The sequence below is a fragment of the Carcharhinus amblyrhynchos genome, unplaced genomic scaffold, assembly GCF_965287045.1.
Source record: "Carcharhinus amblyrhynchos unplaced genomic scaffold, sCarAmb.v2.hapA chromosome_122, whole genome shotgun sequence".
Taxonomy (NCBI): domain Eukaryota; kingdom Metazoa; phylum Chordata; class Chondrichthyes; order Carcharhiniformes; family Carcharhinidae; genus Carcharhinus; species Carcharhinus amblyrhynchos.
In genome coordinates this window covers 369,072-395,300 of record NW_027649862.1, presented here as the reverse complement: position 1 = coordinate 395,300, position 26,229 = coordinate 369,072, and the positions used below count along the sequence as shown (strand labels likewise).

At 54.6% G+C, this 26,229-nt stretch overlaps 1 protein-coding gene across 3 annotated transcripts in view; it reads left to right on the top strand.

The window, feature by feature from the left end:
* ints3 (integrator complex subunit 3) overlaps nucleotides 1–26,229 on the top strand; it is a 254,467-nt gene that overhangs the window by 55,035 nt on the left and 173,203 nt on the right. For 2 of the 3 annotated variants that reach the window (XM_080183027.1, XM_080183025.1), the window contains 9 exons: nucleotides 2,927–2,995; nucleotides 8,548–8,623; nucleotides 17,671–17,784; nucleotides 17,993–18,041; nucleotides 18,633–18,800; nucleotides 21,251–21,351; nucleotides 21,882–21,954; nucleotides 22,642–22,795; nucleotides 24,717–25,390. In XM_080183027.1, the coding sequence (XP_080039153.1) occupies nucleotides 2,927–2,995; nucleotides 8,548–8,623; nucleotides 17,671–17,784; nucleotides 17,993–18,041; nucleotides 18,633–18,800; nucleotides 21,251–21,351; nucleotides 21,882–21,954; nucleotides 22,642–22,795; nucleotides 24,717–24,791 (879 nt within the window). In that variant the 3' untranslated portion in view covers nucleotides 24,792–25,390. Of the gene's footprint in view, nucleotides 1–2,926; nucleotides 2,996–8,547; nucleotides 8,624–17,670; nucleotides 17,785–17,992; nucleotides 18,042–18,632; nucleotides 18,801–21,250; nucleotides 21,352–21,881; nucleotides 21,955–22,641; nucleotides 22,796–24,716; nucleotides 25,391–26,229 lie in introns of those variants that run through there. The other variant, XM_080183026.1, reaches the window with a different exon arrangement.

Sequence of the window (26,229 nt, the reverse complement as noted above, 5' to 3'; positions counted from 1 at the left end):
GTACTCAAGCCCCCAGTCAAGAGATTCAAACTCAAATTACAGGCCAAAAATCCCATGGGCAGTGCCGAGGGAGCGCCGCACTGCAGGGAGGGTGGGTGCCGAGGGAGCACCGCACTGTGGGAGCGTTGGTGCCAAGGGAGTGCCGCACTGTGGGAGGGTCGGTGCTGAGGGGGCACCGCACTGTGGGGAGGGTCGGTGCCGAGGTGGCACCGCACTGTGGGGAGGGTCGGTGCCGAGGGGGCGCTGCACTGTGGGGAGGGTCGGTGCCGAGGGGGCGCCGCACTGTGGGGAGGGTCAGTGCCGAGGGGGCGCCGCACTGTGGGGAGGGTCGGTGCCGAGGGGGCGCCGTGCCGTGGAAGGGGAACCTGGTTTTCCAGGGACAGCGGCACAATAAACCTTGCTGTTCAGTAGCTGTATTGTACCTGCTGGTTGCCTCAGTGATGGCCCTGTTTGAAGGAGTGGTGTGTGTGTGGGTGAGACGGGGGACTTGGGGAGAGTCTGAATTAGCCTGGTGCAGGTTTGAGAGGGCGTGGAGTCTGCCCAGGCTGTGCAGTGAGTAACACTGCGCCCATCTCACCGAGATGATGCAGGGAGTAATGCAGGACTGCAGTGCACTCCGGCCTCGTACCCATTCCCTCCCCTGGGTAAGGATGTTGGCTCTCGCTGGGACATCATTGGACTATAATTTAAATGGTAAAAAATTGCAGCATGCTGCTGTGCAGAGGGACCTGGATGTCCTTGTGCAGCAGGTAATGAAGAAGGAAAATGGAATTTTGTCCTTCATTGCTAGAGGGATGGAGTTTAAAAACAGCGAGGTTATGTTGCAGCTGTATAAGGTGCTGGTGAGGCCACACCTGGAGTATTATGTACAGTTTTGGTCTCCTTACTTGAGAAAGGATATACTGGCACTGGAGGGGGTGCAGAGGAGATTCACTAGGTTGATTCTGGAGTTGAGAGGGTTGGTTTATGAGGAGAGACTGAGTAGACTGGGGCAAGACTCATTGGAATTCAGAAGAATGAGGGGAGATCTTATAGAAGCATACAAGATTATGAAGGGAATAGATAAGATAGAAGCAGGGAAGTTGTTTCCACTGGTGGGTGAGACTCGAGCTGGGGGCCATGGTCTCAAAATAAGGGGAAGCATATTTAGGACTGAGTTGAGGAGGAACTTCTTCACACAAAGGGTTGTGAATCTGTGGAATTCCCTGCCCAGTTGAGGCTCCCTCGTTGAATGTTTTTAAGGCAAGGATAGATAGATTTTTGAACAGTAAAGGAATTAAGGGTTATGGTGAGCAGGTGGGTAAGTGGAGCTGAGTCCACAAAAAGATCAGCCATGATCTTATTGAATGGCAGAGCAGGCTCGAGGGGTCAGATGGCCCCCTCCTGCTCCTAGTTCTTATGAGTTACTGCCATCTCTCCCTGACCCCAGCCACACTCTCAGAAAGTGGCTGTAGGCAATTTCAGCAAGAAATACAAGACAAACTTTTAAAGTTTATTTATTCATCATAAGTAAGGTTTACATTAACACCACAGTGAAGTTACTGTGGAATTCCCCTAATCTCCAACCCCAGCACCTGTTTGGGTCAATGCACCCTAACCAGCACGTGTTTCAGACTGTGGGAGGAAACAAAACACCCGGAGAAACCCGTGCAGACTCCGCACAGTGACTCAAGCTGGTAATCAAACCTGGCACTGTGAGGCAGCAGTGCTTAACCCACTGTGCCATCTAACCAGTGCCCTTTGACATTCAATGGTATTACCATTGCTGAATCCCCCACTATCAACATTTTTGCTGTTACCATTGACCAGAAACTCAACTGGACTCGGCACATAAATACGGTGGCTACCAGAACTGGTCAAGGCCTGGGAATAGTGCGGTGATTCTGATTTCCCCATAGCTTGTTCACCATATGCAAGGCAAAGGTCTGAAAGACACTCCTCCTATGGGAATGAGTCCCAATTCTTCCCCACTCGGCGCGGAAGCAGGTCATGCATTCTGCTCCACTCCCGTGTGGGATCGAGTCCCACGTTCTCCCTGCACCCCCCCCCCCCCCCCCCCCGCCCAACTCCCCGCGGGAGCGAGTCTCACATTCTCCCCCACTCCCCGCGGGAGCGAGTCCCACATTCTCCCTGCACCCCCACTCCCCACGGGAGCGAGTCCCATGTTCTCCCTGCACCCCCCACTCCCCACGGGAGCGAGTCCCACGTTCTCCCTGCACCCCCCCCCGCACTCCCCACGGGAGCGAGTCCCACGTTCTCCCTCCTGACGTTTCTCCTGAATCCCCAATCGGATTTGTTCGTGATGATCTTACATTAATGGCTCCCCTAACTCTCTCCAAAATGAGAGTCAACATCGTCTCTGCTCCTAACCTTACCGAACCTGACAGCCACCTCCCCGCAACCATCTAAAATATGGCACAACCAGACCATCACCCTGATTTCCTCTGTCTCCCACCAGCTCCAACTATTTTCACCTCCCCCACACGAGGGTACCCCCCTTTACCACCCCGCCCAAGAAAAGAACTGATGAATAATGATATATTAAGGAGACAAGAAGACAACAGGCCGAAGTATAAGGACAAAGCATCATGGGGCAACAAGAATTGGGCGTGAGACGGAAGAGAAGTGGCAGAGAGCAAAGAACAGGGACGTGCCCTCTCTCTGTCTGACTCCAGAAACCTAACGAAGATTGTAATCTTCCCGAAGACCATCCTAGCTCATCCCTCAGTCTCCCCAGAGGAAGGATTTCCAGGCTGTCCAGTTGTTACTGAGTTGGTACCTTCAGGTGAAGGTAATATTCGGAGACAAAGTTGGAGTGTTTTATGAGCTTTGATTGATCTGAGTGGAGTTCCAATGTAACCTGGGGGTGTGAATGTAGGAGGGATTAGTCAGAGACCGGATAATGATAAAACTTCTCCCACTTCAGTTCCCAGATGAGACTTTGCGAAGCAGCGAACTCCTCAACATGATTGTAGCTGTCATCGACTCGGCTCAGGTCAGTCCCAGGATGGCATGGGTGGGGGGCCAGGCCTCGGGGTTGCGGGGGGTGGGGGGCAGTGGGCCTCGTGGGTAGGGGACCTTGGGGGGCGGAGGGGGGTTGTGTTTGTTCCGCTGTTTCTTCCTTCCCCACAGCAAAACCCGTCTCCAAAGCGTCAGCCCCACCCCCTCTTTTTGCCCACTCCCTCAGGGAAAGTAATTTTGTCATTGAAACTTACAGAATACTGAGAGGCCTGGATAGGATGGACGAAGGGAAGATGCCTTCATTAGTTGGAGAGACTGGGATCCGACAGACCCGTCCCCACCAGTACTGTACCCCAGTGTTATACAGTGACAGACCCGTCCCCACCAGTACTGTACCCCAGTGTTATACAGCGACAGACCCGTCCCCACCAGTACTGTACCCCAGTGTTATACAGCGACAGACCCGTCCCCACCAGTACTGTACCCCAGTGTTATACAGCGACAGACCCGTCCCCACCAGTACTGTACCCCAGTGTTATACAGCGACAGACCCGTCCCCACCAGTACTGTACCCCAGTGTTATACAGCGACAGACCCGTCCCCACCAGTACTGTACCCCAGTGTTATACAGCGACAGACCCGTCCCCACCAGTACTGTACCCCAGTGTTATACAGCGACAGACCCGTCCCCACCAGTACTGTACCCCAGTGTTATACAGCGACAGACCCATCCCCTCTAGGAATGTACCCCAGTGTTATACAGCGACAGACCCATCCCCTCTAGGAATGTACCCCAGTGTTATACAGCGACAGACCCATTCCCTCTAGGAATGTACCCCAGTGTTATACAGCGACAGACCCGTCTCCCACCAGTACTGTACTCCAGTGTTATACAGCGACAGACCCGTCCCCACCAGTACTGTACCCCAGTGTTATACAGCGACAGACCCGTCCCCACCAGTACTGTACCCCAGTGTTATACAGCGACAGACCCGTCCCCACCAGTACTGTACCCCAGTGTTATACAGCGACAGACCCGTCCCCACCAGTACTGTACCCCAGTGTTATACAGCGACAGACCCGTCCCCACCAGTACTGTACCCCAGTGTTATACAGCGACAGACCCGTCCCCACCAGTACTGTACCCCAGTGTTATACAGCGACAGACCCCTCCCCACCAGTACTGTACCCCAGTGTTATACAGCGACAGACCCCTCCCCACCAGTACTGTACCCCAGTGTTATACAGCGAGAGACCCGTCCCCACCAGTACTGTACCCTAGTGTTATACAGCGACAGACCCATCCCCTCTAGGAATGTACCCCAGTGTTATACAGCGACAGACCCATTCCCTCTAGGAATGTACTCCAGTGTTATACAGCGACAGACCCGTCCCCCACCAGTACCGTACCCCAGTGTTATACAGCGACAGACCCGTCCCCACCAGTACCGTACCCCAGTGTTATACAGCGACAGACCCATCCCCACCAGTACTGTACCCCAGTGTTATACAGCGACAGACCCGTCTCCCACCAGTACTGAACTCCAGTGTTATACAGTGACAGACCCGTCCCCCACCAGTACTGTACCCCAGTGTTATACAGCGACAGACCCGTCCCCACCAGTACTGTACCCCAGTGTTATACAGCGACAGACCCGTCCCCACTAGTACTGTACCCCAGTGTTATACAGCGACAGACCCGTCCCCACCAGTACTGTACCCCAGTGTTATACAGCGACAGACCCCTCCCCACCAGTACTGTACCCCAGTGTTATACAGCGACAGACCTGTCCCCACCAGTACTGTACCCCAGTGTTACACAGCGACAGACCCGTCCCCACCAGTACTGTACCCCAGTGTTATACAGCGACAGACCCGTCCCCTCTAGGAATGTACCCCAGTGTTATACAGCGACAGACCCATCCCCACCAGTACTGTACCCCAGTGTTATACAGCGACAGACCTGTCCCCACCTGTAACCTGGAGTGATGCGATGCCTCGACAATGGGACCTTGAGCTGATGTCCTGACCTGCCCTGACAGCTCAATGTGAAAGATCCCACAGAATTCTTTGGTGAGCTGTTTAATATTTCTTCCCCCAGCGAGGTGACTGGCAAGTGTTTACTCTTATCTCATTGCTGCTTTGGGGGAGCGGGTGTGGGTCTTTCTATTTGCTCAGAGACTGCTGCTTTGCTCAAGTTCTTGTGTAAAAAAAAAATCTGCCTTGTACATCTCCTTTAAACCTTACCCCTCTCACCTTAAACCTGTGCCCCCTAGTAATTGACTCCTCCACCATGGGGAAAAGCTTCTGACCATCCACTCTGTCCACGTCTCTCATAATTTTGGAGACTTCTATCAGGCCAGGTTGATTGGCCACGCTAAGAAATTGCCCCTTAGTGTCCAGGGATGTGTAGGTTAGAGGGATTTGTGGGTATAACATGTAGGGATATGAGGGTCGGGCCTGGGTGGGATTGTGGTCGATGCAGACTCAATGGGCCAAAGGGCCTCTTTCTGCACTGTCGGGTTGTATGATCTCTGAACCCTCAACCTCCATCGTTCCAGTGAGAACAAACCAAGTTTCTCCAACCTCTTCTCATAGCTAATGCCCTCCGTACCAGGCAGCATCCTGGTAAATCTTTCCTGTGCCCTCTCCAAAGCCTCCACATCCTTCTGGTCGTGGAAACGTCCTCTCCACGTCCACTCTATCCAGGGCCTCGCAGTATCCTGTAAGTTTCAATAAGATCCCCCCCTCATCCTTCTAAACTCCAAGTACAGACCCAGAGTCCTCAACCCGTTCCTCATACGACAAGCTCTTCATTCCAGGGATCATTCTTGTGAACCTCCTCTGGACCCTTTCCAAGGCCGGCACATCTTTCCTTAGATACAGATTTGAGGAGCACTGCTGCCCGTCTGGATTTTCCTTGGCTTCTCTAATTTGCATTGGATGCTGAGAGGCGCTGAAGGGGTTAAATGCAAATACCACAGAGCTCAGCTCGGCAAACCTGTCAGATCCGTCTGCATAGCAATGAGTGAGGGCACAGTGCCACGCTATAAAATACTTAATTAGCTGCTTGATAGCTGGCGAGGGCAGAGGTGGGCTGTTATTTCTCTCTGAGAAACAGCTCAGATTTTCTGCTTTAAAATCCCCTTCTCTGCCCGTCCTCCTTTCATTAACCCACCTCTGCCGCAAGCGTTCGATGCAAACGCAGCCTTCTCCGTCACAGGCTGCGGCTTGGAAATCCTGCTTTGTCGCAGGAAAACGCACCCTGCCTCAGTTGCGGCCTCTCTCTCTGTTCAGCCCCAGTGTTGCTGATCGTAACCGCAGGCCGGCACAGTGGGTTTGCACTGCTGCCTCTCAGCGCCAGGGACCCGGGTTAGATTCCCGGCTCGGGTCACTGTCTGTGCGGAGTCTGCACGTTCTCCCCGTGTCTGCGTGGGATTCCTCCGGGTGCTCTGGTTTCCTCCCAAAGATCATAGAAATCATAAATACCCTAACAGTGCAGAAAGAGGCCATTTGGCCCATCAAGTCTGCACCGACCACAATCCCACCTCGGCTCTATCCCCATATCCCTATACATTTGCCCACTAATCCCTCTAACCTATGCATTTCAGGATATTGAGGAGCAATTTTAGCCTGGTCAATGCACCCTAACCCGCACATCTTTGGACTGTGGGAGGAAACCAGAGCACCCGGAGGAAACCCATGCAGACGTGGGGAGAATGTGCAAACTCCACACAAACAGTGACCCAAGCTGGGAATCGAACCCAGGTCCCTGCAGCTGTGAAGCAGCAGTGCTAATCACTGTGCTACTGTGCCGCCCACATGTGTCAGTTAGGTGGAATGGCCATTCTAAATTGTCCCTTCGTGTCCAAAGATGTGTAGGTTAGGTGGAATGGCCATTCTAAATTGTCCCTTCGTGTCCAAAGATGTGTAGGTTAGGTGGATTGGCCATGCTAAATTGCCCCTTAGTGTCCAAAGTTAGTGGATTAACCATGGGAAATGTGGGGGGGTTACAGGGATAGGGCAAACCCCTGATGGGCCGAATGGCCTCTTTCTGGCATTCTATGGATCAAGGAACGTAAGACTGTGCAACTCCTAGCCTCCCTCCGTCTCACCCCCCTCCAATAGTGTGTGTCGTGTTTGTCACTGACCCACTCAGCGAGGTTCCCAGAGCGATAGCTGAGTAAATCCCAGAAACCAGCAATGAGCTGGAATCATATCAACAACCCCTCCTCCAAATGAGTTTGTCTAGTACAATAATGTGGTAAATACTGACCTAACTGAAGGGGATGCATTAAAATTCTTTGCACTTTTGCTTTCAGGATGTAAAGTCTTGAAAAGTCTTTTGAAAAGCCTTGAATTTGAACAGTTTTGTGAACTGGCTGGAAACTAACTTGGAAGCAACTCTCTCCCCCAGAAGGGGGTGGGAGCAGAGAGTGTTTGAATATTTGTAAGGCAGAGCGCAATAGATTCTCGATTTTTGGGGGGGGTGGGGAAAAGGTTACCTGAGGTCAGTGGGAATATGGGGTTGAAGTTACAGCATCTCAGCGCCAGGGACCCGGGTTTGATTCCCGGCTTGGCTCACTGTCTGCACGGAGTCTACACGTTCTCCCCGTGAATGTGTGGGTTTCCTCCGGGTGCTCCATTTTCCTCCCACAGTCTGGAAGACGTACTGGTTAGGGTGCATTGGCCGTGCTGAATTCTCCCTCAGTGTAATCCAAACAGGCGCCGGAGTGTGGCGACTGGGGGATTTTCACAGTGACTTCATTGCAGTGTTAATGTAAGCCGACTTGTGACACTAATAAATAAACTTCAACAATCAGATGCACCATGGTCTTAGTGAATGGGGGAGCGAGCAGGGCTCCAGGGGCCGAATGGCCTGATCCGAATTCAGATGTTCGTACGACATGAGTAAAAATTTACGTGCCAGTTGTCAATCTCAGAATTATTTGAGGAACGGATCAGTGCTGGCTCCTGGATATTGTCAATTCTAGCCGCCGTGTATTCGGACCTCACCATTCGTCACTCAGTTATACTGCAGCTCTCACTCTAACCCTCACAGCCTCAGTTCCACTGTTAGACAAGTTTTATCTCCAGTCGACAGCAGAGATACAGGGCATTTGGTCTCCCCCACTCCCCTCACTGTTGGAGCGAGCCCCACATTCTCCCCCTGTGGCAGTGAGTCCTGCATTCTCCCCCACATGGGAGCAAGTTCCATATTCTCCACCACCCACCCCTCCGAGCGAGTCCCACATTCTCCCCCCATGGCAGTGAGTCCCACGTTCACTTTTGCTCTGGTGCCTGTTCGGGTACACTGAGGGAGAATTTAGCACCTTAACCGGCCCGTCTTTTGGATTGTGGGGAGGAAACCCACGCAGACACGGGGGGAACATACAGAGTCAACACAGACAGTGACCCAAGCCAGGAATGGAACCCGGGTCCCTGGCGCTATGGGACAGCAGTACTAACCACTGTGCCACCGATGTGCAATACTTTTCACTGTATCCCAATACATGTGACAGTCAGGGATGAAATCAAGCTTGGGTCGTAACATTAAATGAAAGGCGTTGTTTGTTTCTGTTGCAGCTTCAGGAGCTGGTCTGTCACATCATGATGGGGAACCTGGTCATGTTTCGCAAGGATTCTGTTCTCAACATCTTGAGTAAGTCTCCCCCCCCCCTCACTCCCTGTTTTATTATTATTGAGCTGCCAGAGTTTCTGAGTGAGCGCGGGAGAAGCAGTAAGTGACAGCTTGGCCGCGTTCCTGCTCCAGCCCACTCGGGGGGGGGGGGAACTGTGTCCCTTACCCCAGGCCGAACCCGCTGTGCGGTGCTGAGGGAGTGCTGCACTGCCGTTGGGGCTGAGACGTGTTGGTGAGGCTCGTGGTCCAGCTGAGCGATCGAGGCCTCTGTGTGCCTGTGAAGAGGGGGCCAGGCCCTCGCCCGCTGCCCTGATTGATATTCGGCCCACGCCCCATGGACAGCGGATGCTGGGAATCGCTGGGAACGTCTGGGGAGTGAGAAACCGGAGTTAGTGTTCCGGGTGACCCTTCTTCACAAAGTACCTCGGTCACTGTTTCAGATTTCCCCGCGGCTGGAGGAATTGCCCCACTCCCCAAACAGCGGCCCATCTGCTGCGGATGGGATGCTTCTGTGGGCCAGTTAGCTTTTTGTGCCATCTCGTGCTTCCCCATCCTCGCCTTCGCTCCCCTTCTCCCCCCCCCCCCACCCCACCCCCCACCACCCCTTGTGTCGTTCCCCCCCTCAACCACCCCTTGTGTCGCCCGCCCCCACCCGCTTCCCCGTCCGTCTTGGCGACACCCCCCGGCCTCCTCTTCCCCTTCCGGCCGTCGTCCTCCTCACCCCTCCCCTCCTTCCCCTGGCCCGGGAGTCAGGCTGCTGTGTGCCTTGACCCTTGGCCCCTCTGTCGGCGCTAGGCAAATGCCAGTGAACTTGTTGGGGGTTGGCTCGAGTGGAGAGATCGAAGCTTTTTGGCAGGGGGTGGGGCGGGGAGGCGGTGGAATTGCGCGGAAAGGACTGAGAGGGGGTGGGGGAGGATTGGCAAATGGCTCGAGATCCAGGAGGTAAAATTGCCCTTGCGTCACCGTGGTAACAGCTGCCAGATTTTCTTTCAGTCGATGACATTGTGTGGTTTGTCAGCTGAGCAGGAAATTAACTGTCCCCGCTGAGACACGGGGAGAATGTCTGAGCGAATCTTTAACTCAGCGTGGCGGCAGGTTGATGCATCTCTCTCTCTGCCTGTGACTGGACCACCATGAGTAAGCAGCTGGGCAGGCCGCGATAAGATCGAGACAGTCTTTTTCATTGCCACCTTATCGTCACCGCTGCAGTCCAGCAATCTCTGGAGCGCTGAGAGAGTCAGTCAGATCCGGGAGATATCAGTCGAGAATTATTCGTAACCAACGGCTTCGCTTTCCCGTTATCTGTGCCCTTTATATCAGAAATAAATTAGACTTACTCAAGGTTCCTGCTTTCTCCACCTTTTCAGCACTGCTTTTTAACACTTGTCCAGACTTTCAGCCCCTCTGTTAGGTTCTTATAGAGCTCCTGTGTGCAGGAGGAGGCCATTCAGCCCATTGAGTCTGCACTGACCCTCTGACAGTATCTTAACCAGGCCCTCTCTCCCTAACCCCACACACTTCCCATGGCTAATTCATCTAACCTACACTAAGGGGCAATTTAGCACTGCCAATCCATCTAACCTGCACATCAAAACTCGGAATCGAATGGCTAATTCATCTAACCTAGACTAAGGGGCAATTTAGCACTGCCAATCCATCTAACCTGCACATCAAAACTCGGAATCGAGCCCTGTGGCACAGTGGTTTGTATTGCTGCCTCATGGCACCAGGGACATGGGTTCAGTTCCAGCTTTGGGTCACTGTGTGCTACGTTCCCCCCGTGTCTGCATAGGTTTCCTCCCACTCTGAAGATATGCAAGTTAAGTGGATTGGCTGTGCTAAATTGCCCCTTAGTGTCCAAAGATGAGCAGGTTAGGGTGGATTGGCCATGCTAAATTGTCCTTCAGTATCCAAAGATGTGTTGGTTAGGGGTATTGGCCATGCTAAATTGTCCCTTAGCGTCCAAAGATGTGTTGGTTAGGGGTATTGGCCATGCTAAATTGTCCCTTAGTGTCCAAAGATGTGTAGGTTAGGTGGATTGGCCGTGCTAAATTGTCCCTTAGTGTCCAAAGATGTGTAGGTTAGGGTGGATTGGCCATGCTAAATTGTCCCCTTAGTGTCCAATGATGTGTAGGTTAGGGTGGATTGGCCGTGCTAAATTGCCCCTTAGTGTCCAAAGATGAGCAGGTTAGGGTGGATTGGCCATGCTAAAGCGATCCTTAGTGTCAGGGGGACTGGCAGGGTGAATACGTGAGGTTACAGGGATAGGGCCTGGATGGGATTGTGGTCGGTGCAGACTTGATGGGCTGAATGGCCTCCTGCACTGTAGGAATTCTACGATTCTAGTTCTAACTCCCCTACCATCGGAAACATTCTTTCTGAATCCACCCTATCTAACCCTGTGTGAATTTTATAACTTTTCTCCAAGATCCCCTCTCACCCTTCTAAACTCCAGTGAATATAATCCTAACCGAGTTAGTCTCTCCTTGTTGGAAGGAAGTGTTGAGCGGACAACAAGGAAAGGTGCTTTCTAATTCAGAGAAGCTCGCTGTCTGACTGTGGTGAGGAGGGAGGTTTATGAGGAGCTGGCCAGTCGGGTATCCTTGAAGGTTGATGAACTGAGGTTGCGTGAGAGAGGCCACGCTTGCAGGTTGGATGGAGTCGCTGCAGAGGAGAGATACTTCAGTCAGGCTCACATCCAAGCCAGCCGGCAGGGAGAGGGAGTGTGCCTCGGGTTACTGATGAGAGTCAAAATTGGCAAGTCACCTTGCAGCTTTCTAGAACCTTAGCTAGACCACACTTGGAATATAGTGTTCAATTCTGGTCACCACACTACCAGAAGGATGTGGAGGCTTTGGAGAGGGTACAGGAAAGATTTACCAGGATGGAGCTTGGCATGGAGGGCATTCGCTATGAGGAGAGGTTGGAAAAACTTGGTTTGTTCTCACTGGAGCGACGGAGATTGAGGGGGAGACCTGATGGAAGTCTACAAGATTATGAGGGGCATGGACAGAGTGGAAAGTCAGAAACTTAAAAAGTTAAGGTGTATTTTTTTAGTCACAAGTAAGTTTTACATTAACACTGCAATGAAGTTACTGTGAAAATCCCCCAGTCTCCTCACTCCGGCGCCTGTTTGCGTCAATGCACCCCAACCAGCACGTCTTTTGGACTGTGGGAGGAAACCGGAGCACCCGGAGGAAACCCACACAGACACGGGGAGAACGTGCAGACTCTGCACAGACAGTGACTCAAGCCGGGAATCGAACCCAGGTCCCTGGTGCTGTGAGGCAGCAGTGCTAACCCACTGTGTCACCGTGCTGCTGGGAATCGAACCCGGGTCCCTGGCGCTGTGAGGCAGCAGTGCTAACCCACTGTGTCACCGTGCTGCTGGGAATCGAACCCGGGTCCCTGGCGCTGTGAGACAGCAGTGCTAACCCACTGTGTCACCGTGCTGCTGGGAATCGAACCCGGGTCCCTGGCGCTGTGAGGCAGCAGTGCTAACCCACTGTGTCACCGTGCTGCTGGGAATCGAACCCGGGTCCCTGGCGCTGTGAGGCAGCAGCGCTAACCCACTGTGTCACCGTGCTGCTGGGAATCGAACCCGGGTCCCTGGCGCTGTGAGACAGCAGTGCTAACCCACTGTGTCACCGTGCTGCTGGGAATCGAACCCGGGTCCCTGGCGCTGTGAGGCAGCAGTGCTAACCCACTGTGTCACCGTGCTGCTGGGAATCGAACCCGGGTCCCTGGCGCTGTGAGACAGCAGCGCAAACCCACTGTGTCACCGTGCTGCTGGGAATCGAACCCGGGTCCCTGGCGCTGAGAGACAGCAGTGTGAACCCACTGTGTCACCGTGCTGCTGGGAATCGAACCCGGGTCCCTGGCGCTGTGAGACAGCAGTGCTAACCCACTGTGTCACCGTGCTGCTGGGAATCGAACCCGGGTCCCTGGCGCTGTGAGGCAGCAGTGCTAACCCACTGTGTCACCGTGCTGCTGGGAATCGAACCCGGGTCCCTGGCGCTGTGAGACAGCAGCGCAAACCCACTGTGTCACCGTGCTGCTGGGAATCGAACCCGGGTCCCTGGCGCTGAGAGACAGCAGTGTGAACCCACTGTGTCACCGTGCTGCTGGGAATCGAACCCGGGTCCCTGGCGCTGTGAGACAGCAGTGCTAACCCACTGTGTCACCGTGCTGCTGGGAATCGAACCCGGGTCCCTGGCGCTGTGAGACAGCAGTGCTAACCCACTGTGTCACCCCAAAGTTTTTTCCCAGGGTGGAAGAGTCAATTACTGGGGGGCACAGGTTTAAGGTGTGAGGGGCAAGGTTTAAAGGGGATGTACGAAGCCAGTGTTTTCCACAGAGGGTGGTGGGTGCCTGGAGAGCGCTGTCGGGGGAGGTGGTGGAAGCAGATACGATAGTGAGTTTAAACTTGACAAATACATGAACAGGATGGGAATAGAGGGATATGGTCCCTGGAAGGGTAGGGGGTTTTAATTCAGTCGGGGCAGCATGGTCGATGCAGGCTTGGAGGGGCCGAAGGGCCTGTTCCTGTGCTGGAATTTTCTTTGTCCTAAAAGCTTGAGGAAAACTCGTGCCTTCGTCCAATGGACATCCAGGGCTTGAAGTGGGAGAGAGAGAGAGAGTGGGGAAGGATCCGGTCTGAGGAGAAATATAGCTGTTTCGGAATTGCGACTCATGCTGCGTTCCTTGTACTTACTCACTCGTGAACATATGAATCGGAAGGAGTGGCAGCAGAGTTCCAGAGACTCTCTGTTGTCCAGTAGGAAGAAATTCTCCTTTTTGTCTCAAATGGGTCACCCCTTATTTTTAAACAATGACCCCCCCCCCCCCACTTCCCAAATTTTCCCACGGAGAGAACATTGTCTCCAGACCCACCCTATCCAACACCTGCACCACCCCCACAACGCCTCGGCATCTTGTGTGTTCAGCTCAAGGAGCTGAATGGCCTCCCCCTGTTCCTGCGTAACACAATCAAGAGGGGGAGCTGGATGACCTCCTCCTGTTCCTGTGTAACAGGCTGGCGAGAGAGGGGCTGAATGGCCTCCTGTTCCTGTGTAACGGGCTTGAGAGAGAGGGGCTGAATGGCCTCCTCCTGTTACACATCCTTCCCCCCCCCCCCACCTCACACACACACACATCTGCTAACCTTGGCACTGTGTCTTGGTACAGGATTTTATTCTGCTGGAATGAAGGCAGACGGGGTGATTTGTGTCTGGGTGTCACTCTCTGGGTCAGACGCAGGAGACGTGAGGAGGTTTAATTCGATTGACGCAAACTGTTGTCACCGGCGGAGTGATGGGTGCTCCTGCCTGGGGAAAGCAGTGAATATTCTCATCACCCTGTGTCTGACCTTCGCCATCTCCCTCAGTGGCAGCCTTGCCCCACACTCCTCCACACCACCACCCACCTTTCCCCCCACCCCTGGTCAGCGAGAGGGCAAGGCAGACAGCTGAAGTTGTTGGTGGGGGAGAGGGGGGTCGCGGACAGTGAAGAGTCAGTGAGGAAAGGTTGCCAGAATCCCGACCAGTGCAGAAAGGAGCCATTCGGCCCATCGAGTCTGCACCGACCACAATCCCACCCAGGCCCTATCCCCATAACCCCGTACATTTACCCTGCTCATCTCCCTGACACAAGGGACAATTTAGCACAGCCAATCCACCTAACCCGAGTTTGGGAGAAAACTGGAGCAAAAGATGTCCAGAGATGTGCGGGTGAGGTGGATTGGCCCGGCTGGATTGCCCCTTAGTGTCAGGGGGATTAGCGGAGTAAATACATGGGTTATGGGGGTAGGGCCTGGGTGAGATTGTTGTCAGTACAGGCTCAGTGGGCTGAATGGCCTCCTGCACTGCAGGGATTCAAATGATGCAATGCTGGGGGGCGATATAAATAAGATCTGCGCTTGGATGTGTACAGGGATTGAGGAGGGGGGGTGGGTGAGCAGGCGTGTGGACACTCACTGCCGTGAATCACAGGGTCTTTGTATCACTGGGAGCGGCTCTGTCAAAGGCAATAAAAGCAGCCCAGAGTAGCTGTGGCAGCGGGTTCCAGCAGTTATTATAATTGCAGCATTGATTCACACTACCAGACACAGGGTGAGAATTCATAATAATGTCAGCCATTAATTACTGGCTAAATGTCAGCTCTGTCTGCAGAAGGCACTGTGTTCATTTCACTGACTGCCTCATGGGGGAGCCAGGAGGAGAGCCGGCTGTCCCGAGGTACTGACCCTCTCTCACCTCCCCGGCTCGCTCCTCCAGGATTAACTGGATTCAGTTAAACTAATCCCAGCAATGGGTTACACTCAAATTGACCGCATATCTGTCTCTCCAGCATACGAGTTTCTCTCTCCCCCTCCCCCACTGATACTTATCCCCTCCTCCCTCCCCTCTCTCTACCCCCCCCCCACCTCCCCTCTCTCTACCCCCCCCCACCTCCCCTCTCTCTCCCCCCTCCCCCGTCCCCTCTCTCTCTCTGTCCCCCGCCTCCCTCTCTCCCCCTCTCCCTCTCCCTCTCCCTCTCCCTCTCTCGCTCGCTCTCCCTCTCCCTCTCCCTCTCCCTCTCCCTCTCCCTCTCCCTCTCCCTCTCCCTCTCCCTCTCCCTCTCCCTCTCCCTCTCCCTCTCCCTCTCCCGCTCCCTCTCCCTCTCCCTCTCCCTCTCCCTCTCCCTCTCCCGCTCCCGCTCCCGCTCCCTCTCCCTCTCCCTCTCCCCCTCTCCCTCTCTCTCTCCCTCTCTCCCCCCTCTCAATGACTCTTTGCCTGGCGGGGATGATTTGTAGTTTTTAGGAATGATTAGTTATCAGATGAGTTTATAAACTCTGCTGCTGGCAGGCGCTCTCGCCCTCTGGCAGACAGTGTCCTGCCTAACGAGTGTCCAGGACTGAGTTACAGTCTGTCGTTTAATCAGGGCCTGGGGTTTACCGGCGAGAGCCTCAGCTCGGGGCTGTTCAGTGATTACAGCGAAGCGTTTAATTAAATTCTGGTCTCTCGCGTGTAACAGAGGGACTGTTTGCTCGTTTGTGTGCAATCTCTGATTTAATACTGCGTCCTCCGCAACACTCCCTCCAGGCTGAGCAGCAGCCCAGACACACACTCCCCTGTTATCACCCGCTTAGGGGAGGCACAGTGGGTTAGAGCTGCTGCCCTCACAGCGCCAGGGACCCGGGTTCAATTCTCAGCTCGGGTCACTGTCTGTGTGGAGTCTGCACAGTCTCCCCGTGTCTGCATGGGTGGTACGGGGGTTCGGGAATTGTGTGTGTGTGAGAGAGAGATAGAGACGGGCAGGGTACAGGGATTGTGTGTGTGACGGGGTACAGGTGTCTTGGGAATTGTGTGTGAGAGGGGGGTTACAGGGGGTTTGGGGTGTACGTGTGTGAGGGGGGGGTTTGGGGATTGTGTGTATGTGTGTGTGAGAGAGAGAGAGAAAGATGGGGGTTCAGGGTGTGTGTGACGGGGGAGTACGGGGAGTTTGGGGCGTCTGTGTGACAGGGGGTACAGGGGGTTTGGGGTGTGTGTGACAGGGTGGTACAAGAAGTTTGGGGTTCAGGGTGTGTGTGATGGGGGGTACAGGGAGTTCGGTGTGTGTTTGTGTGACAGTGGGTACAGGGAGTTTGGGGTGTGTGTGTGAGAGACGGGGGGTACAGGGAGTTTGGGGTGTGTGTGTGTGAGACGGGATGGGACAGGGGGTTTGGAGTGCAGGGTGTGTGATGGGATACAGGGAGTTCGGGGTGTGTTTGTGTGACGGGTACAGGGGGTGTGCGATGTGTGACAGGGTACAGGGGGCTTGGGTCGCGGGGTGTGAGACGGGAAGGTACAGGGAGTTGGGGGGGTGTGTGTGTGTGACGGGGTGGTACAGGGAGTTCGGAGTGTGTGTGTGACGGGTACAGGGGGTTTGGGTTGCGGGGTGTGAGACGGGAGGGTGCAGGGAGTTTGGGGTGTGTGTGTGTGACAGGTACGGGGGTGTGGGGTGTGTGACAGGAGGATACAGGGAGTTGGGGATGTGTGAGAGACGGGGTGGTACAGGGAGTTTGGGGTGTGTGTGTGTGACGGGTACAGGTGTTTGGGGTGTGTGATGGGGGTACAGGGGTTTGGGGTGTGTGACGGGGGGTACAGGGGCTTTGGGGTGTGTGACGGGGGGTACAGGTGTTTGGGGTGTGTGATGGGGGTACAGGGGCTTTGGGGTGTGTGACGGGGGGTACAGGGGTTTGGGGTGTGTGACGGGGGGTACAGGGGCTTTGGGGTGTGTGACGGGGGGTACAGGGGTTTGGGGTGTGTGACGGGGGGTACAGGGGCTTTGGGGTGTGTGACGGGGGGTACAGGTGTTTGGGGTGTGTGACGGGGGTACAGGGGTTTGGGGTGTGTGACGGGGGGTACAGGGGCTTTGGGGTGTGTGACGGGGGGTACAGAGGCTTTGGGGTGTGTGACGGGGGTACAGGGGTTTTGGGGTGTGTGACAGGGGTACAAGGGCTTTGGGGTGTGTGACGGGGGGTACAGGGGCTTTGGGGTGTGTGACGGGGGGTACAGGGGTTTTGGGGTGTGACGGGGGTACAGGGGCTTTGGGGTGTGTGACAGGGGTACAGGGGCTTTGGGGTGTGACGGGGGTACAGGGGCTTTGGGGTGTGTGACAGGGGTACAAGGGCTTTGGGGTGTGTGACGGGGGGTACAGGGGCTTTGGGGTGTGTGACGGGGGGTACAGGGGTTTGGGGTGTGTGACGGGGGGTACAGGGGCTTTGGGGTGTGTGACGGGTACAGGGGTTTTGGTGTGTGACGGGGGGTACAGGGGTTTGGGGTGTGTGACGGGGGTACAGGGGCTTTGGGGTGTGTGACGGGGGTACAGGGGCTTTGGGGTGTGTGACGGGGGGTTACAGGGGCTTTGGGGTGTGTGACAGGGGGTACAGGGGCTTTGGGGTGTGTGACAGGGGTACAGGGGTTTTGGGGTGTGTGACGGGGGGGGTACAGGGGCTTTGGGGTGTGTGACGGGGGGTACAGGGGGTTCAGGAAGTTTGGGGTATTATCAGTGCTGACACTGTGTTTTATGTTCCTCGCCGTTCCCAGTACAGAGTCTGGATTGGGAGACATTTGAACAGTACTGTACGTGGCAGCTCTTCCTGGCACACAATATCCCGCTGGAGCTCGTCATCCCAATCCTCCAACACGTCAAGTATAAAGGTACGGAGCACAGAGGCGCAACAGAGCGTGTAAAAACCCCAGCCACTGGGAATCTGCACTGGAATTATCCCCTTTCCTCCTCTACCGCTTCCCTCCTGCCCTCTGCACCCACCCTAGCACCCCCCACCTCCCGGAACCAGGACCCCCTCCCTTCCCTGTGGGCCCATTCCCTGTACTCAGCCTCTCAAGCAAATCTTTCCTTTTCCAGAGCACCCTGAGGCCCTTTCGTGTTTGCTGCTACAGCTCAGGAGAGAAAAGTAAGTGTGGCCTTTCGCTTTATCCAACTGCTCCATGCTCAGTATTTCGAGAGGGTCGGTGCCGAGGGAGCGCCGCGCTGCGGGGAGGGTCGGTGCCGAGGGAGCGCCGCGCTGCGGGGAGGGTCGGTGCCGAGGGAGTGCCGCACTGTGGGAGGGTCGGTGCCGAGGGAGCGCCGCACTGTGGGAGGGTCGGTGCCGAGGGAGCGCCGCACTGTGGGAGGGTCGGTGCCGAGGGATCGCCGCTCTGCGGGAGGGTCGGTGCCGAGGGAGCGCCGCGCTGCGGGAGGGTCGGTGCCGAGGGAGCGCCGCACTGTGGGAGGGTCGGTGCCGAGGGAGCGCCGCGCTGTGGGAGGGTCGGTGCCGAGGGAGCGCCGCGCTGCGGGAGGGTCGGTGCCGAGGGAGCGCCGCACTGTGGGAGGGTCGGTGCTGAGGCAGTGTGGCAGTCCCTTAGCACCAACCTCTGGAATTCCCTCTGCCTCTCTGTCCTTTAAAGCTGCTTTTGTCTTTATCTCTGGTGGGTTGAAGTACTCATGACTGGCTCTCTCTCTCTGTCTCTGTCCCTCTCTCTCTCTCCACTGCTCTGTCCTCCAGGCCCACCGAGGAGATGGTTAAGATGGTGATGAGTCGTCCTTGCCACGCTGATGATCACTTCACCACCAGTATCCTGCGGCAGTGGTCTATGAAGCACGATGACTCCCTGGCGGAACAGATCAAAGCTTTGCTCATCAAAAACAACAGCCTCCCCAGGAAGCGACAGAGGTGAGGACCACCCACCCCGGAATCCCCCTCTTTCTCTCTCCTGGAATCCCGGTAATGGGAATGCAGTGAGGGAGGCTGTCATCTGCCTGGGCTACGCTGTGTCCCACCACCACCACCCCCCCACCCCCGAGCGAAACAGAGTCAGGAATAGGCGATTCAGCCCTCCGTCTGCAGAGAGTAACTCACTTCCTGACTCCCCCCGAAGCCTGTCCACCATCTACAAGGACACAAGTCAGGAGTGTGATGGAACACTGTCCACTTGCCTGGATGGGTGCAGCTCCAACAACACTCGAGAAGCTCGAACCCATCCAGGACAGAGCAGCCCCGCTCGATCGACACGCTAACCACAAACACTCACTCCCTCCACCACCCACACAGCCGTGTGTACCATCTACAAGATGCCCCGCAGCGACTCAGCAAGGCTCCTTCCACAGCAGCTTCCAAACCCACCACCTCTACCATCTAGAAGGACAAGGGGCAGCGGGTAGCACACTGGGTTAGCACCGCTGCCTCACAGCACCAGGGACCCAGGCTTGATTCCCAGCTTGGGCCACTGTCTCTGTGGAGCCTGCACATTCTACCCGTGTCTGCGTGGGTTTCCTCCCACACTCCAAAGATGTGTAGGTTAGGGTGGATTGGTCATGCTAAATTGTCCCTTAGTGTCCAAAGATGTGCAGGTTGGGGGGGATTGGCCGTGCTAAATTGTCCCTTAGTGTCCAAAGATATATGGGTTAGGTGGATTGGCCGTGCTAAATTGCCCCTCAGTTATTAGGAGGACCAGCTTGAGTAAATGCATGGGAATAGGGGCTGTGGTTGGTGCAGACACGATGGGCCAAATGGCCTCCTGCACTGTAGGGATTCCACGATTATGAATCGTGGACTCCCAGCCAACATCTGAGGTGAGCACACTGAACGGCCAAACCCCCAGGAGGAACGGGATGCTCTTGGAGGGTGGGAGCCGCCCGTGTGGTGAGTGCTGGCTGTCTGTTCAGGAGCGAGGCGAGCGAATGGAGGGAGCTGTGTTCCCTCTGACTGGACTGACTGCTGCTGAGAGGGAGGCAGTGCGACACTGCCCTCTGCTGGGTACAGCCACACTGTAAGGAGTCTCACAACGCCAGGTTAAAGTCCAACAGGTTTATTTACTAGTAAACACCACGAGCTTTTGGGGTTTGCCCCTTTGTCAGGTGAGTGGGAACTCCCGAAGGGGCAAACCCCGAAAGTTAGCGCCTTTTGCTACCAAATAAACCTGTTGGACTTTAACCTGGTGATGTGAGACTTCTCACTGTATTTACCCCAGTCCAACACCGGCATCTCCACGTCATACAGCCACGCCAGCAGGCAGGGCAGCACGCTCCCTTCTGCAGTGCGTGCAGGCAAGGTCAGCGCAGGTGACAGGGCTGCTCGATGCAGATCGGACGCGATACATGCATCAGAAGTGTGAGCCAAGCTGCTTTTGGCCAGCTGGGCCTTAGCCCAGTGAGCCGCGCACTCAGTAAGAACCAGCACAATCGAAGTGTCGTCACTGTGGGGTACCTACCAACCAATCTGTGCACAGCAAGATCCCACAGTTAACCTATTTTCATGTGATTGGGTGAGGGATAAATATCCTACCACTACTGTCCTTCCAATAGTGGCCACAGGATCGCCAGCACTCCCTTGGCACCGACCCCACCGTGCAGCGCTCCCTCAGCACCGACGCTCCCCACAATGCGGCGCTCCCTCGGCACTGACCCTCCCGCGGTGCGGCGCTCCCTCGGCACTGACCCTCCCACGGTGCGGCGCTCCCTCGGCACTGACCCACAGTGCGGCGCTCCCTCGGCACCGACCCTCCCCACAGTGCGGCGCTCCCTCGGCACTGACCCTCCCACAGTGCGGCGCTCCCTCAGCACCGACCCTCCCGCAGTGCGGCGCTCCCTCAGCACCGACCCTCCCGCAGTGCGGCGCTCCCTCAGCACCGACCCTCCCGCAGTGCGGCGCTCCCTCAGCACTGACCCTCCCCACAGTGCGGCGCTCCTTTGGCACTGACCCTCCCACAGTGCGGCGCTCCCTCAGCACTGACCCTCCCCACAGTGCGGCGCTCCCTCGGCACCAACTCTCCCGCAGTGCGACGCTCCCTCGGCACCGACCCTCCCACAGTGCGGCGCTCCCTCGGCACCGACCCTCCCACAGTGCGGCGCTCCCTCGGCACCGACCCTCCCACAGTGTGACATTCCCTCGGCACCGACCCTCCCACAGTGCGACATTCCCTCGGCACCGACCCTCCCACAGTGCGGCGCTGTCTCGGCACTGACCCTCCCACAGTGCAGTGCTCCCTCAGCACCGACCCTCCCCACAGTGCGGCGCTCCCTGTGTGTTATTACTGGGAATCACCCTCGCATGCGGTGCTATATAAAGTGTAAGTTGTTGCTGGTTCCACGTTGTTTACACTTGCTCCTGTTCTCTTTCTCCAGCTTGCGGAGTTCCAGCAGCAAGTTGGCCCAGCTCACCTTGGAGCAAATCCTGGAACATCTGGCTAACCTGCGACTCTGCCTGCTTCCCACTAAACAGAACTGTGAGTGCCCACACCAACAACGACACAGCCCCAACAGCGAGGCACAGCTGCAGGGGGAAGGACACAGGGTGGGCGTTTGGTGGGTGGTCGGATCGGCAGGAGTGTGTTTGGGGTGGCAGGGGGATGTTATTTAAAGTTTATTTATCAGCATCACACAAGGGCTCACATTAACGCTGCAACAAAATTACTGTGAAAATCCCCTGTTCGGGCACACTGAGGGAGAATTTAGCATGGTCAATCCGCCTAACCTGCACATCTTTGGACACTAAGGGACAATTTACCACGATTGGAATTTATAGATCTATTTTAATGACAAGTTATTTTGTCCTAGTCGTCAGGCCTATACTGAAGAGAGTGGAGATGGGGAGGGGGACAGGTAGTTACCGGGTGTTTGTCTGGGCAGCAGCCTCGTAACCTTTGCAGATATAATGACCTTTTACCATTTGTTTTTCTCACTCCCACCCTCCCCCTCTCTCTCTCCCTCTGCCTCCCCCCCCCCCGCCGCTTGTCGCACACCTCCCTGCCGACAGTTTTCACCCAGACGCCAATTCTCCAGGCGCTTCAGCACGTACAGGCAAGCTGTGACGAGGCACACAAGATGAAGTGAGTCGCTGTGTTAGCTGTGTGTGTGTGTGGGGAAGGGAGAGAGAGGAGGGGCTGTGCTCTCTCTGAGCAGCAGGGCTGGGCCGCACCTCCTGAGGCTGCCCACCAGGTGGGGGTGTTTGACCATGTTTAGTATTGCTGAGGCTCGGGGGGTGGAGGGAGAAACAGTCTCTGACCGTGGCGGATTTTTCGGAGTACTGTGTACCCCACAGCGGGGTGGGGGGGGCGATATAGAGTTGGGGAAGGATCAGTGCACCCCCCTCGAGCTGGTTGTGCAATTCTGCTCTCTGGAAGGTGTAAATTTTAAAGTTTATTTGTTAGTGTCATAAGTAAGGCTTACATTAACACTGCAGTGAAGTTAAAATCCACTAGTCGGCACATTGCTCTGTGTGTGTGTTGGGGGGGGGGTGCGGAGGGGGTTGTCTGTGTGTGTGGGTGTCGGGGGGGGGTTGTCTGTGTGTGTGGGTGTCGGGGGGGGTTGTCTGTGTATCTCTGTTTGAGGCTGTCCCTGTGCGTGAGGGGGCATGTGACACCGTGCGTGTGTGTGTGTTTTTGCAGTGGGAAGGTGTCTGTACCTGTCTGTCTCTCTCGTGCGGGTGGGGGTCTGTCTCTGTGTCCCTGCCCCGGGGTGAGGATTGACGTGTGAGCCTCTTTCCCCCCTCTCCCCCCCCCCTGCTCCGCCCGCAGGTTCAGTGATCTCTTTGCTCTGGCCGATGATTACGAAGATTCCTCCAAGCCGTCTCGGACTCGGCGCAAAACGGCAGCTTCCAGCCCACGGAGTCGGAAAAACACCTCACAACCCATCGGGAACGACGAGGATTCCTCCTCCAGCAGCGGATCGGTACGTGACGCGCACCCCCACCCTCCCCCCTTGACCCTCTCCTCCTCCCGCGAGGGGCTTGGAGTACAGGAGCAGGGATGTGTTGTTACAATTATACAGGGGCCTTGGTGAGGCCACACCTAGAATATTGTGTACGGTTTTGGTCCCCTTTTCTGAGGAAGGATGTTCTTGCTCTCGAGGGAGTGCAGTGAAGGTTTACCAGGCTGATTCCGGGGACGGTGGGACTGATGTATGAGGAGAGATTGACCAGGTTCGGATTGTTTTCACTGGAGTTCAGATCAATGAGGAGGAGATCTGATAGAGATTTATAAAATTCTAACAGGACTAGACAGGGTAGATGCAGGGAGGATGTTAAAAGTTTATTTATTTGTCACAAGTAAGGCTTACGTTAACACTGCAATGAAGTTACTGTGACAATCCCTGAATCGCCACACTGCGGCGCCTGTTCAGGTACTCTGAGGGAGAATTTAACACGGCCAATCCACCCTAACCAGCACGTCCTCCAGTGGAAACAGGAGCACTCGGAGGAAACCCATGCAGGCTCTATATACACACACAGTGAGCCAAGCCGGGAATCAAACCCAGGCCTCTGGAGCTGTGAGGCAACAATGCCATCCCTGAAGGTTCCCGAGGTGGGGGGAGTCCAGAACCAGGGGGTCACAGTCTGAGGATTCAGGGTAGACCATTTAGGACGGAGGTGAGGAGACATTTCTCCACCCGGTGGGCCTGTGGAATTCATTCCCACAGGGAGTCGTTGATGCCAAAACATTGAATGTATTCAAGAGGCGGCTGGATATCGCACTGGGGGTGAACGGGATCAAAGGTTATGGGGAAAAAGCAGGATTAGGCTATTGAGTTGGATGATCAGCCATGACGGTGATGAAGGGTGGAGCAGGTTCGAAGAATCGAGTGGCCTCTTGCTCCTGTTTTCTGTGTTCCTCCCCTCCCCCTATTTGCACCCGCCCCACCCCTGATTATACCCACAGCACTCCAGGTGGACAGGGATGTCAGGGGTGGGTTGCCTGTGGAATGCATAAGCTTCTTTACCAATACACTGAGTTCACAGGAACAGGGACATTGAGCCCATTTGCTTCCTGCTATTGTCTCAGCTCCATCTGAAGCTTATCTAGATAGAGCTTTTCTCCGCATTAAACTTCATCTTTTGGTTTGATTTATTATTCTCACATGTATTGGGATACAGTGAAAAGTATTGTTTCTTGCGCGCTATACAAAGCATACTATTCATCGAGAAGGAAAGGAGAGAGTACAGAATGTAGTGTTACAGTCACAGCGAGGATGTAGAGAAAGATCAACTTCGAGCGAGGTAGGTCCATTCAAAAGTCTGACAGCAGCAGGGAAGAAGCTGTTCTTGAGTCGGTCGGTACGGGACCTCAGACTTTTGTATCTTTTTCCCAATGGAAGAAGGTGGAAGAGAGGGTGGATAGACTGGGACTTTTTTCTCTGGAGTGTAGGAGGCTGAGGGGTGATCTTATAGAGGTCTGTAAAATAATGAGGGGCACAGGTCAGCCAGATAGTCGATATCTTTTCCCAAAGGTAGGGGAGTCTAAAACTAGAGGGCACAGGTTTAAGGGGAGAGGGTTTAGAGGGGCAATTTTTTCACACAGAGGGTGGTGAGTGTCTGGAACGAGCTGCCAGAGGCAGTAGTAGAGGCAGGTACAATTTTGTCTTTTAAAAAGCATTTAGACAGTTACTTGGGTAAGATGGGGATAGAGGGATATGGGGCAAACGCGGGCAATTGGGACTAGCTTAGGGGTTTAAAAAAAAAAGAGGATGGCATGGACAAGTTGGGCTGAAGGGCCTGTTTCCATGCTGTAAACCTGTGTGACTCTATGACCTGCTGGCAGTGGGGGAGCGGTTTATTTGCGATGTCCTTGACTCTCTCTCTGTCGTCTCCCTGCAGGAAGAGGAGGATGCCAAACCCAAGCCCAAGAGGAAAAGGAAAGGCTCGTCTGCAGTTGGTTCCGACAGCGACTGAGTGCCCTGACCATTGGAGGGAGAGAGAGAAAGAGTCGAGATGTGGAGGAGAGAGAGAGAGCGCGCGCGGCGTCCACAGTACGTGGCGCTGTCTGCACGATTCTACGCTCAGAATTTACAGAGCGGAAAGAAAAGAAAAAAAAACACACAACAAATATACACACACAGACGGCGCGCGCACACACACACACACACACACATGAGCGACGCACTCGCTCTCTCGACCAGGAGAAAGCGACTGTTCCAGATGCCGCACGGGTGTCCCGGAAACTGGGAGTGAAGGAACGAGGGAGCGAGTGAGCTAGCTGACGCTCAGACTGAGAGGCAGTCCGCAAAGGTTGACATGATCTGGGAATTTCATTGAGTGTGTGTGTGTGTGTGTGCGCGCGCGAGCGCGTGTGAGAGACAGAGGGAACGAGGAAAATAAAATGACACTTAATCAGGAAATGCGAACTTGCAAAAAAAAAAGCCTTTCTCAACGTTGCAAGAGACTGTGGATTCTTAAAACGTCACGCAGAGTTTTTAAAAAGGGTTTATATTCGAAGCATCCTATTTTCTTAAAAAAAAGTTGTAAATAAATAAACTACATCTTATAATTTTGCTTCGGAGGGGGTGCATTATTTTTACCTGGTTTGTTCCCAGGGACAGTGTTGATTTGGTTTATTATTGTCACATGTGTTGGGATACAGTGAAAAGTATTGTTTCTTGTGCGCTATACAAAGCATACCATTAATAGAGAAGGAAATGAGAGAGTGCAGAATGTAGTGTGACAGTCACAGCGAGGGTGTAGAGAAAGATCAACTTACTATTTGATTTCATTTATTATTGTCATGTGTTTTAACGTAAGTGAAATGTATTATTTCTTGTCTGCTACAGAGACAAAACCTACCATTCATAGAGAAGGAAAGGAGAGGGTGCACAATGTAGTGTTACAGTCATAGCTAGGGTGTAGAGAAAGATCAACTTACTATTTGATTTATTATTGTCATGTGTTTTAACGTAGTGAAATGTATTATTTCTTGTGCTCTATACAGACAAAGCATATCGTTCATAGAGAAGGAACGAAGAGAGTGCAGAATGTAGTGTTACAGTCATAGTTAGGGTTAGAGAAAGATCAACTTAATGCGAGGTAGGTCCATTCAAAAGTCTGACGGCAGCAGGGAAGAAGCTGTTCTTGAGTCGGTGGGTACGTGACCTCAGACTTTTGTATCTTTTTCCTGACAGAAGGTGGAAGAGAGAATGTCCGGGGTGTGTGGGGTCTTTAATTATGCTGGCTACTAGGCCGAGGCAGCGGGAAGTGTAGACAAAGTCGGTGGATGGTGGGGTCTGGTTTGATGGATTGGGCTACATTCACAACCGTTTGTAGTTCCTTGCGGTCTTGGGCAGAGCAGGAGCCCATACCAAGCTGTGATATAATCAGAAAGACTGTTTTGGGTCTT